The sequence below is a fragment of the Pseudonaja textilis genome, chromosome 4 (genome assembly GCF_049901715.1).
Source record: "Pseudonaja textilis isolate UNSWEBS1 chromosome 4, rPseTex1.2, whole genome shotgun sequence".
NCBI lineage: Eukaryota > Metazoa > Chordata > Lepidosauria > Squamata > Elapidae > Pseudonaja > Pseudonaja textilis.
In genome coordinates, this window is record NC_141993.1 from 57,265,132 (window position 1) to 57,278,850 (window position 13,719).

The following is a 13,719-nucleotide window of genomic DNA, read 5'->3' on the forward strand; positions in this document are numbered from 1 at the left end:
TGTTGCAGTTGGTTTTGTTGTTTAGCCTAGGGATTGACTTACCATAAGCCAGACAGCTAATATATAAACTTACTTTTCTTAAAGAGAAAAAAAGGAAAGTTTTGGAAAAAGGCGTTATCTTTCTGTAGGGTGCATTCCTTAAACCTAGATTCATATCTGTTGAGATAAGTTTAGTAAATGTAGAACATGGTATGTGGGCTTCCAAACTTCAGAGTATTGCAGAAAAGAGAAGGGTTTTTAAAATATCTCTTTGCAATAATCAAATAGCTGTATTTTTATAATACGCATGGTAGCTTTAATAAATCACATAAGAGGTAGCCAAACATCTAGCAGTAGAGATAACACCATTATAATGGAAAACTGTGTGGCATCCTATCTCAAACCTTATTTTTGCATTAGTTCAACCATTCTGAACAATACTGAGACTGTGATCCAAAGGGAGGGGGAAGAAAAAGCATCCCTCCCAATGTTGCAAAATATGTTTCTCAAACTGAAAGAGACACAGAAGCAAAGAATGAATTGGCTGTGGGTTGCAAGAGTTAATGAATATACTTCTATGCCAGATGAAAAATCTTCCAAATAACAGCTTGGAAGAAAGGATATTCTGTCCCTTTAAGACTCACTAGAAGAAAATGTTAAATAGAGGAGAGAGAGGTAAAATCCAGAATAAATACATGGCCAAAATCCAGAATAAATAAATGGTCACATCCGGATTTCCCCTCTGGAGACATCAATAAAGAGTTTTTATGAGGTTGATATGAATTACCTTCGCTGGCCTGATGTTCTGGAACTCATTAACTAGAATCTACCCTTTCTTCAGCCCAGGGAAAAATGTTTTACATAGGGGAATTCTGGGGCACTATACATATGGCTATTTTATGCTTGCAGAGATAAATGCTTCTAACATTATTTTGCCATAACAGAAAAATAGCACATTCGTCACCCTTTTCAATTCTCCAGCTAGAAAAATCTAAGAACAGTAAATAATTTCCAACAAATGCCTGGCCTGACCTTTTCTATCACTTCTGGAGGGACCTGGCAATAACATTTTTAACCCTTTCTAGGGATACTCACAACAGCTAGAAATAGAATAATCATGTCCACAGAGGCAGTTCAGGATTTTAAAAATAAAAATCTTACACATAGAGCATAGGAAAAAAATCACAAGAACTTATAGTTCAAAATTTTAAAGAAAAACAAGTAAGCCAAAAAGCCTTAAATTAGCACAAATGACAAAAGATTCATTAAATTAATCAGATCTGAAGCATAGCAAGGAATATCTATGACTTGCTCTGCATGGGACCCTAAGTTTATTTTGACTTTGCATGTGAAATTGGACTATTGGTTAAAAAGTAGTTAACCAGAATTTGTATTCATGTTCTTTAAAATTTATTATAAACATAATGATATGTAATTTGCCTTCCAGCTTTTGGACCCAGAGAATGTCAGAACAGCTGCAAAATCGGAGAGGATTTTCCTCCTTCTGAAAGGGACACAAAAGGGAGTCCTATGGTACATTTTTTAAAGATAATAACCCCATCAAAGTACTGCCAGCCTGGCCAGTCATTGAAGAAGTAGAGACAGGTGATCCCACAGATAACTTGGCTTTATGCTATGAAGGGTTTTATAGGTGATGACCAGCACTTTCAATCACACTTGAAATTCTGCTGGGAGCATGTACAATGTACAGAATAGGGGTGTTACATGGTTTGATGTTGTAACATTGCAAGCTGTTGGAGTCATTATGTGTGAGTTTGGCAGCCATTTGTTTAATGAAATAATAAAATAATAAAATGAAATAAAATATGCCACTGCATTCCAGACCAGCTGCAACTTCCAAGTGATGTTCAAAGGCAACCCTATGTAGAACAGATAACATTAATTCACATTGGAGGCAATCAAAGTACAGGATCTCTTGGATCAGTAATGGGCACAATTGGCACACAAGATAGAAGTATGGAAAGGCCCTTCTAGCCATAGTACCACGTGTCTCTCAAGCAGGAATCAGGAGTCTAGAAAAATGCTCAAATTGCACATAAGCACCATCTAGAGGAAGGCTAATCCATTCTGTGGCAAAAATAAGTTCCTGTCTATGAGTACCAAACCTTACAGCTACTCAAATGCCAGTGATGAAGTTGATCTTATTTCTCCCAATCCACGCCCTATTCTTCAGGCACTGAAACACACCTTGATAATATTACTTGGTAGACCTGAGGCAGAGGTATAGAATTAAATGTCATTAGTATATGCTGATGATATCTAACTGTTTACCTTCATATGACTTCACCTAACAGTGTGAGGTAGGTATTTTTTTAAAAACTGGAGAGAATATAACCTTGTGGAATCCTAGATCTTGCATGTTTAGGGTTGTTCTTTTCTATTACAACCAATAAGGAACCAATGCTGGAAGTAGGAGAAAAACCATTGCAATACTGTGTCTCCCATTCTCATCTCCCTAAACTAGTCCAGAATTAGTCCATACAACTGATGGTATCAAAAGCTTGAGATGTAAAGAAGAGACAAAATGAATGCACCTACCACCATTCTGATCCCTCCAAATGTTATCAGTAAGTGCAACTATTGCTGTCTCAGTATGATAATCACGTCTGAACCCTAGTAATTCCTTTAGTGCCCTCTCAGTCTGAAGTCTCAAAAGATATCTACAAGATATAGGGTAAGAATGATAACAGCCACTACATAGGATAAACAGGTAGAAGACTGACAGACCATATAATGAACACCAAGTGGCAGTTTTAAGACGAGATGAAAGTCTTGCAACACATGGTCAGGCTCAACCAGAGTTTCAACTGGGAAACTATCAAACCAAACCAAATCCAAAGAATGCTAAGGATTTCCTGGAAGCTTGGCAGATAAATCAGCCATCATTATGCATATAAAATGAATGCTATTTACATATCATTTAAAAGACATAATCCAAAGCCTACGAAGGAAATAAACAGCCTAGAACATATCCCCTACCAACAGCCAACACCCAGTTAAACATGAAGTACGGGAAGAAGTATAGGGAAGAAACATTACCATTATCAAGGAACCATAAAGGAGGAAGCCACACTCCAACCAAGAGTGGCAGAGCAAACTGTATGTAAACAACCAGGAAACCCCACTGTATGCATATTGACCCCTCTGATGTTAACCAGTTGAGTCTGCAAGAAAACACCTAGCTCAGAGAGCATGAAGAAATGAACTGTTAAATCATGAGTTACGTTTTCTATTAGAATAAAAACTGCTAGCAGTTATGAACAGAGGACTAGAACAGGTGCTGGTTCTAGAGACTGTTGTGAATAGAAAACTGAATAAAAGTGGCATGCCTAACATTATCCTTTTGCAGAGTCCAACAGTGTCTCTGGATTTGTTCCACTTGATTTTTTTTGGTGCATTCATTTTAGGGTGAATGCATCTTGAGATGGCATATTTGTGTAACCATCTGCTATGGTTAATATAAATGTATCAGGGTCTGCATTCATACCTCAAGCTAGATGATAGGTTTGGGTTTATCTTAGTATGTTGCATAAACAATGCATTGCTCACCATGATTTGTCACAAAGCCAAAAACAGAGCTATGGTGAAGGAAATTATTGACATCACAACTTACATCAAAGACAGCCAACATATGCCTCTGAACAGATTGCTGACCATAATTCCCCAACAATTCTAGTTTAGATGACCAGAAATGTGAATAAGAGCTACATACTGCTTCTCCATATAACAATCTGAGAAAATTCACATTGAAAGTCTGATATCCAAATACACAAAATTCCTGACACCTTACTCTACTTTGCAATTACTCCTGCAGACAGTTATATATTCAAACAACCCTTACCTGGTTAAAAAATTGAAGAAATGCTGTATGTTGCTCAGATTAATTGGTATTAGAATAGAAAATGGGACAAGAATGATGGTAGATATAACCCTTTTTGAGAGCTATATGTGGAATGTACAAAGGTCACTTAGAAGATGCTCACATTAATTTCAGTGGAAGGTTCTGCCGGATGGTTTGGATTATGCATTTACATGGCTAGTGCTAATTAGGCTAATCCAAGAGTGCCTCTGCTGATATCAAACAGATGTGTGACAAATGAGTTCTGTGAATTTGAACCAGTGCCTTGATGCTGTATGTTAGTTACTTCTCTGAACAGTCAAGGAAAGCAGATAACCTAAAAATGTACATATGTAAGTGAAATCTGAAGTTTAACTTTAACGAAGAATACTGTGCATTTGTTTGGATTACATTCAAAGAACATCAGAGCAGTAATCATGTATGTATAGCGAAATTATATGAGAGGAATTGCAAAATAAAGATTGCAAATATTTTCATTTGCCAGGAAGAATAGAAATTGTATTCCTGTAAGCATAAAAAGTTTTCTTTTTTAAAATCTTTGTTTAAAACAACATGTTTCACATATTATAATAACTTTATCTTTTTATTCCTGCAATTGATATGCTGCTCAATTTCAAGAAAGACTCTGAGTGGCTTACAATGATGCCAAAGACAATTAGATAGAATTTAGGTAGAAAAGAAAGAAAATAAAAATAACCAAACCCCCAAACCCAGTGACAATCAATATTATTTGTCAATAGGAATATTGTCAATAAGGCATGCAAATAGGAATATGTTTTTTTAAACTGCTTGCTGCTATATTATAGTGCTTAAGAATAAAACAAATAATGGATAATAAGTCACTTTGTGCACTATGCCTCAGCAGAAATGTAAGTCACATGCAGATGTCTGTCTTACTTCTTCTCCTTTTGTTAGGGCACTAAACATATAATTCTATAGAAATAATTATTATGTGCAATTTTTCCTTTTCCATATTGTAATTTTATATTTTATGTTAAATTAATGGGAATAAAAACATTAGTTATTAACAATGCTTTAGTGCAATGACTGCATTTAAAAAGAACCTAATAACTGTTACAAAAAATTATCAGGTTACATCTGTTTGCTTTACCACCTGAACAATTTAGAACAAGAAGCATATCCAGGACAAACCCTGACTTCAGAGAAAAGAGTTGTGGAACTCTTTTGCCAATCATCTCCCTCCAATAAAACTGGGTCTTGCTTCTCCAAGATGGGAAATACCACAATTCTTGACAAAAAATTGTGAAATTTTTTAAGTTGCCTTTTCTGCCAAGAAATGTGGATCAGAACCTAAGAAAAATATGTTTTTTCAGTGCAGGAAATATTCTTTGAGCTGGGAGAAGTTAGCTATGAAGAGGAAAGAAAGATATGAGACAGTGAAATATTAGATATATAATATATAATTCTAATATATATTAGATTTTGGAGAGTGCGGTTTCTTTCTTTCTGTTAAAAGTACTGGTAAGGTTTCCTCTGGTTGAATATTTCAACAGGGAAAAATAGGAGCCCACAATAAATTTGGAAATACAAACATCATTCATAAAAGTGCACAGCTTTAAGGAAAAAGGTTCTGTCATTTTTCAACAATGACGGCACATGCACTTTTCAAAGGGAGCTTCCCGTGACACTTGACTTACTATAATCCATATAATCTTCAATTAAGGATGGAGTCCCACTTGGCTTGAAGTTGATTCAAGATAACATGCCGCCATAAGATTGTTTCGTTAAATTAATCCTCCTCTCTCATCATCACTTACTTCGAGAAGGTGATGCTTCTGCTTCTCCATATTTCTGTACTGTAGTTCCATGTCAGCCAGTCGATCTTGTAACAAATGTACTGTATTAGTCAAGCTATGATTTTGCCTCTTGCTATCTGACAATGCCTGTCGCATGGAGTCAAAGCGATCCTGGAAAATATTATTATTATTATTCAACCTGAAATGAAATCTTGCTGAAATAATAATTCAAAGACATTTGGTTAAATAATACAATGCATGTACTAGTGACTGTTTATATGATTAAAAATAATCCGGCAAGCCAGCCTGCCCCTTCCATTGCTTCCATCCCAGCTCAGACCATTGGAAAGGAACAAACTGTACTGCAATAAATAATGAAAAGTATGTTTTTTTTCTTTGAACGTATTCTTTCAGAAATGATTAGGAATACACAAAAGCGCCTTTAATTAGTCAGATCTTTAACCCATCAAGTTTATAACTGCTTATACTGATGACAGCAACTCTATAAGTTTCAGGTAGGAGACTAGCTGTATCAGAAGACGCTAAGAACTAAATTTGGGTCAATATGCATGCAAAGTATGTCCTCTACTACATACCTTCCTGGATATTTTAAAAGTTAGTAATCACAGTTTATGGTTTAAGACCAAGCATATTAGCAAGACATATGAATTTGGGCTATTGGACAAAAAAGAGCATGATATCAATGACATTTTGAAGGGGTTGTTACATGTAAGAGATGCTGAGAATGAATTTGGATTCTGATATCAGTTGATTCATTTAAATACTTTGGAACATGCCTTTTTTTTTTTTTTCAAAAAAGCAGGGGACTTGTAACAGATACCTAGTATTGGAATGGGACTGATTTGCACAGCACAATTTTGCTGGAGTTTAGAAAATAAGTTGCTTAATTGAGATGTGCAGGCAAGGATGACCGATTGTTGAAACAATTGGGTTTTTCTACCTGGAGTAGTCGACGGTCTTGCTCTGCAGCTGTCAGGGCCTTTTGGAGGTGTGAGATGTTCTCCTGCAAGGAGGAAGTTCCAGCTGTAGCACTGGAGAGTGCTTGAGACAGAGTTTGCACCCTATCTTTAAAGTGACTTTCAGTGCCTTCAGTCCTGGCTAGAGAATGAGTCAGGTGGTCAAGCTCTTGCTGCAGTAGAGCAGTTTTGTTCTCCCTGTCTCCTAATTGGCATCGAAGTTCCTGGATTTGCTCCAACAGGGACTGGATCTCTTCATCCCTTGAAGTCAAGCTCATTTGTGTTCGTCGTAAGTCTCCTTCCACTGCTCTGTGGCTCAGCTCCAGTTTGGTGGCCCTGCTCTCTGCTGCTTCTAGAACTTCTTTTAGCTTCCATTTTTCTGTTTCCAGCTTTGCTTCCTTGGTTTTAAATGCTTTGACTTTCTCCTATAATATAAACCACATCTTGAATACCACAAGCTTGCGAAAAGAGCAACTAAGACGAGGATAAAAGAATAAACTTGGTGGACTGGCCACCAATGCCAGGTGACATTAGAGTCTTAACTACAAAAGTACCACAGGAGAATCCTAAAATGTAAACGTTAGAAGAATCTTTAGTTAATGTCTCCCTTCCTGGGAAACATATCTAACAAGGCACATGACTACCTCATATTAAATTATGGGAACATCTTATACCTAGGAGTGTTATTACAGAGGTCAACTAAAGCCTCATTTTGCTGACTACTAGCACTATCTTCACCACTCAGTATCTAGTCGAAGAAAGCAAATTAATGCAATGCCTATGCATCTGACAATGAGGACGCTAATTAAGAGAACCTGGTCTTTAGCCACTCCTGATGGATATTATCTCAGTAGAGACAGAAGTCTCTCCACTCAATCTTTTTCTTTTAATGAATTTGGGAGGTACTTTGCAATTTTGGGCTCTCTCCTTGCTGCAGATTTGTTGCCTTGCTGACCTGTCCTCTCTGGGCTTTTTGGCCTCTAGTAGGTACCACTTGGGGCTTCTACTTTTAGAAAGTTGCTTGGACTAGTCATAGAGAATCTGGATATGGCAACATTTTGCGTTGCTAAATACTTTTGCTTATTAACTGCTTAATAATAAAGTTCTCTTTGTGGATAAAAACAACAATATAACAAAAGTCATGCATTAGGAATTAAGAAAGGACATAATTCCTAATGGTTACAGTTATATGAGTTGCTGTTCTGTTTGGCTATACATATACAGTACAAGGAAAAGCAAGTGTAATACTATCCCTAGATTTCATTGTTCTAAAACTGTGTGCAGTGCATTGACATAATTCTCAATTTTAGAGAAATGAAGAGGGAACAAAAGACGGGCAGTAAAATTACAATGTTTGTGTAAATCAGATCAAAACAAGAATGTAAGATGTAATAAAAAGAGAAATTTACTAGGAAAAAGGGGAAAGGGTTTGGGGACATTCTATGTTAATTAACAAAACAAGCATCATAATTGAAATAAATTAACTGCAATACATTTTAAAAAACATTTACATCAATATTCTTCTTCTTTATAAATTAAGAATGTTACATAGATGAGAACACGATGAGTAGTGAATAATATAGTAAAGCAGTGTTTCTCAACCTAGGGTCCTTTAAGATGTGACGACTTCAGCTCCCAGAATTCCCCAGCCAGCAAAGTATCTTAAAGGGCCCTAGGTTGAGAAACACTGTAGTAAAATCAAGGGCAGTGACTATTCAAGGTGGTCCCTTTTCAGGCAGCTTCTCATTGCATCTTTACATCTTTTCTCCAGATAAAAGCATCCTTGTTTACCAATGTGGCAATACAACGGTTTATATAAAAACTTACCACACAAAAGCCTTATGACAGCATTAGAGTAATGAAAAGAAAAGAAAAAGTGTTAGAAAGGCAGATGGTACTAGATAAAACTCCTTGCAAACTGTTTTATGCTGAGTGACAATTTGAATAAAAACAATTTGTTGTTAGTCGCAAAGTCGTGTCTGACCCATCGCGACCCCATGGACCATGTTCCTCCAGGCCTTCCTGTCCTCTACCATCCCCCAGAGTCCATTTAAGCTCACGCCGACTGCTTCAGTGACTCCATCCAGCCACCTCATTCTCTGCTGTCCCCTTCCTCTTTTGACCTCAATCGTTCCTAGTGTTAGGCTCTTCTCCAGTGAGTCCTTCCAATGGTAGAATCAGCAATCCTTCTATGAGATTCTTTGGCATTCATTTATACAAACCTCTATTAGAAGAGTGGATGTAATTGCTTTTCTACAATTTTCCCCATCAAAGAGAAAATATTACAGTTCTTACAATGATAATTCTTCAAAATTTATGTGGACTAAATTTGTGGACTAGCTTTTACGAAATTCTTTAGTATTTGTTATTTCTACTTTAGTACTAGTCACTCTACTTCAGTCTCCTGTTCACAGTATGAAGTGGACTTCCTCAGAGGTAAATCCTACTGTATTTCACAAAATGCATTTTTAGGAAAGCATCTTTGGCCACAATGTAACCTGTGTGCATTAACAACTTTTCATAATGCCTTTTGTCATTAAACCTTTTGTAGGTTTCTTTAAATCTTGTTCTTTTTGCAAGCTCTTTGTACATTTACTTTACTTTTCAAGAGCTGGCTGGGCTGTTGAGTAGCAAGCAGGATGTCATAGAAAAGGAAGTAGTGCTATGATATAACCTGAAATGGTTTTTCCTAACTGAAAGAGAAAATATGCTCACCTGTAATTCTTTGTTCCTATCCTGACAAATACGTAAGTTACGTTCCAGGTTGAGCACCTGTTCTGCAGATGCCTGGCGTTCCTGTTCCGTTTTGCGAATAGTTTCCTCTTGCAGCATCAGTGCTACTTGTGCACTGCTCAGGCGGCCATCTGTTCCCCTCTTACCTAAATGTAGAAAATTGCAAAATGCAAGGATTAAGCAGTGAAATCATTTATTCTATGTTAGTGTTTTTCAACCTGAGTGTCTTTTAAGATGTGTGGATTTCAAATCCCAGAATTCCCAGAATGGTGACTGGAGTATTCTGGGATTGAAGTCTACACATTTTAAAGGTGTTGAGGTTGAGAAATACTGTTCTGCAGTATGAATGGGAAAGCTTGTGGCCTTCAGAAGTTTTGGGCTACAGTCTCATTAAGCAACATGCTAATGACAAAGGATTCCGGGAGTTGTAATCCAAACCATCAAAAGAACACCAAAGGGCCTACCCACTATACAGTCTTGTCTAATATTAGTAGTAGTATTGTACATGCCTGATCAGTTAAAACATGAAATAATGCAATAAACTCCTGGATAATAAAGGCCTCCCATATCATGTGAAATCATGTTACGACCATCAATGAACAAACATAGTAGCATCTTTGGTTGTTTTTAATGAAAAATAGACATTTATGGTACACTATAGAAACCATAGGCAGCTTGCAGTGATACCCGAACAATTATAATTAGTCATTTCTTATGAATGGCAGAATCTCCAAATTAATAAAGCATTAATTTATTTATGATGCTATATGGTAAAAACAGCCATGCATGAAAAAGACCCTCAGATCGCCCTACCTTTTCCTAAACCTTTCTGTGCACAACTATACATGTAGTCCTCAACTTACAACTACAATTGGGACCAGAATTTCCATTGCTAGCAAGGTATTTGTTAGGTTGAGTTGTGCATTTGCAGTTTTTTACCATGGTTGTTAAATGAATCACTGTAGTTGTTAAAGAAAACACATGATTGTTATGTGAATTTGGCTTCCTCCATTGACTTTGATTATCAAAAGCTATCTGGAAAGGTCACAAATAGCTATCACATTATTCTGGGACATTGCAATAATCATAAATACATGCCAGTTGCCAAACGCTTGAATTTTGATCGCATGGCATTGGGATGCTGCAATGGTTATGAGGATTGGTTGTAAGTAACTTTTTTCAGTGCTGCAGCAACTTTGAACAATCGGTAAACAAATGGTTGTAAGTCATTAACTACCTGCAGTAGAAAATTAGGTGGGAGCTTCACATGTCTAACTGTGGTACAATTACGATTTCCATCTAATAAGAATTTCCTGGCATTGGTTTACAATCTTTTGGTGTATTAAAATCACAGGTCCTATACAATATTTGATTTTGTTTTGTTTTTAAAGTTGTTAGGGATGCCCACTTGATTATAGTCATGAGGAGTAAATATGATTTGCACGTATATGTAACTAATTCTCAGCATTTGCTTTTTAAATGACAAGCAGCTTTTGGAGCTGCAATTTTAAGAAGAAAAGCAATTAAAGCAGAGATAAGCTTAATCCTCTTCCTGACCTCTCTCCATGTCCTGAATCTGCTGCTCAGTCCAGATTGAATGTCTAAATCCACACAATCTTGATCCATATGTGGAAAAAAGCATATTCATAGCAGAGAAACATCTGGCGTGGAGATCAAACATCTGCCCTTAGATCACTATTCTTTCACTTAAAGCAGCAGTCTCTAAGCAGCTTTTTAAGAAGTTTAGGGATTCATTTCATTTGCTTTATATACAACTTGCTGCATTACTGTGTTTATCCAACTAAACAAGCAAATAACCCGAGGTGAAAAAACAGATAGGTGAAGAAATTCTTATGGATGAAGGGATAAAGTAAGGGAAGAAGAAGAAAAAGAACAGACCTTCCTCACAGTCTGCTAAATATTTCTGGAGTTGCAGGATACGGCTTTGGGTTTGGTCGCGGTCAGCCTCCATTTCATTCAGCTGATGACTCATATTCATCACCTGAATTCTTAGATCATCCTGGAAACAAGAGATAGGACATATTCATATCATTAGCTTGTTGTCAGGAAAGATATAAAACTCACACCGGATACATTTATTTTTTTAAATTTATTTTGTACTGTCTATAATTTGCTTTACTAAGCCACAAGGGTAATTTTTAATATGGACAACTGTTAAAACAACTATGTAGTCCATCATGAAACTACAACTACAAACAATACATATCTTAAAGTCAACATTAAATAAAACACATATTTAAAATTACAGCAAAGTAACTGCATTTCCAACAAATGATAGATCACCGGTAATCAGACCATTATTGATAACATGACACATAATATTGCCAATAATTTCTCAGAGAAATTATTCTCAACCAAACTAGTTCATACTTTTATTGCTCCTGAGACATAAGCAAGCATTAAATATTGTATTGTCATACTCTACAGTTAACTCAAATGGTTTTCTTGCCTTACAAAAAACCAATTTCATGTTCCGCACCTGTAACTGAAGACATTTTACTGAATTGTATGGTATGAAAGAAGTAGCCCTTCATATTTTAGAAATATTAGTGTTGCTCAAGTCTTAGACAGAAATAGACTACCTGCTATGTATATCAGGCTCTTAATTTGGCAGAAGACTCTTCCTTTCTGAAAGTATGGCCTTGCCTATCCCCAAAGAACTAAACAGTTTATCAACAATGTTTGCTTATCCAAAATGCCTTGGATTTGGAAGTGATAAAAAGAGGGGGATCTGCAAAATCCTTGTACCTGGAGAAATTCATATTACCTATTTAATTGATTAAATTTACATTTAAATTAAATTCAGGTTTTATCCCGTTTTCCTCAATATGGAGGATCTACCATCCTCTATCACTGCATACCTTTGCCCAAAAGGGTTTGTCTGAGGCAGTTTTCCTGGGCACTGGAAAATGACAGTATAATTCAATTTCAATCTCTGTATTATGAAAAAACTCTCACTGTACAAATCAAATCCTGCTCTGAAGCTTCTTCCTTGAAGCGAAGGCCAGCGGCCTTGGAAACAATTATTACTAACTCATAACACCTTCAGTTTCGAGGCTACATAGCTTTCTTTACAACTAAATAAGTAAATAAGCATCAGGACTGTACAAGAACACTGAGTTTCTTATAGCTCCTAAAGCGTTAACTGAAAAATGTTGTTATTGTTTGTAGATACTTTCCCCTTTTTTTTCCTTTCTAGTTTACACAAGTTAACAATAAATTCCAGGATCTTGGTGGACAGGACAACAAAGCAAGGAATGTTTTAAATGTGATGTAGCCCAGAATTAACTGATTTCTTCATTTGTCAGAAAGGCTGTTGGATGATCTGATGCTATGATTACTGTGACAAGCCATGTTTTTTAAATTATTCTGGTACAGTATAAATATTTATTCATTTTTACAAGAGGCATGCTTTTGAGCAATAAATAGCACATGACAGAGAAAGGGCTGAACTGCCCTTGAATGTTGCTAAACATATGTCTTGGGAGTCAACTTGGGGTCACAATAAGTTAAGTTGGCTCACATGATCCTTGCAAAATGGAGTTAGAATAGCTAGATGATTTTCAGTTCTAGATAAATGAACTGGAAGGAATTTTGAATATCCCTCTCTGGTTCACAAAACTATAGATGCAATTTTTAAGAAACAATATGCCTTCACAAATTTTTTGCTCAAAAAACCCCCCAGCTATAGTGGAAAGATGCATACTTCATACTAAGCCAAAACAAACAAAATCTCTAATAGTATCATGTTATATATCAACCCAACCATAACAGAGGTGGGATTGGAACAAAAGTCTTTTATTCCCAAGAGTAACAGTTTGTACCTAGCAACAGTGCTCTTTTTACAGCTTGTTATTTACTTCTAAGTTCATACCATGATCTTATGCTTGTAAATTATCTTGTCATGTATATAAATGGCACTGTATTGCACTGGTTCATCTACTTTCTTTATCAACAATTCCATTTGGTGCTAGTGGGACAGGAGAGATCATGCTTAATCCCTTGCGGAGTGCTGCAAGGGTCAGCTCTCTCCTTCTGCTATTTAACATTTACATGAAGGCACCAGGCAAGTTCATCAAAAGTTTTTGGGGATTGGTTTCATCAAATCTCAGGTGCAAGCAACCAGAAAACTCATAGTTAACCTCAGGCTGGAAATTTATTGTTCATCACTGCATTGTAATACAGTGCCATAAGAATCTCACCAGATTGCTTGCCTTCCCCTGAAAATGACCAGATAAGGCTTTATGGATTTAGAGGGAGGTGATGCTTATGCTGTTTGTGGCTACACAATAACTCCAAGCTAGGCTCTCACTTGATCCATCCTGCCAGCTTAGCTGGCAGTTCTCTAATATCGATATGTTTATAGTACCCA

At 36.5% G+C, this 13,719-nt stretch overlaps 1 protein-coding gene and 1 long non-coding RNA gene across 4 annotated transcripts in view; one reads left to right on the top strand and one right to left on the bottom strand.

Moving 5' to 3' along the window:
• LOC148125848 (uncharacterized) overlaps positions 1 to 4,832 on the top strand; it is a 28,785-nt gene extending 23,953 nt beyond the window's left edge. For both annotated transcript variants that reach the window (XR_015743559.1, XR_015743560.1), the window contains exon 4: positions 1,427 to 4,832. This is a non-coding gene — a long non-coding RNA (uncharacterized LOC148125848). The remainder of the gene's footprint in view (positions 1 to 1,426) is intronic.
• The window catches only part of CROCC2 (ciliary rootlet coiled-coil, rootletin family member 2), a 95,997-nt gene that overhangs the window by 7,610 nt on the left and 74,668 nt on the right, over positions 1 to 13,719 (bottom strand). For both annotated transcript variants that reach the window (XM_087933148.1, XM_087933149.1), the window contains exons 29-32: positions 11,226 to 11,346; positions 9,309 to 9,472; positions 6,578 to 7,018; positions 5,638 to 5,787 (exon numbers count right to left, since the gene is read on the bottom strand). In XM_087933148.1, coding sequence (XP_087789274.1) covers positions 5,638 to 5,787; positions 6,578 to 7,018; positions 9,309 to 9,472; positions 11,226 to 11,346 — 876 coding nt within the window. The remainder of the gene's footprint in view (positions 1 to 5,637; positions 5,788 to 6,577; positions 7,019 to 9,308; positions 9,473 to 11,225; positions 11,347 to 13,719) is intronic.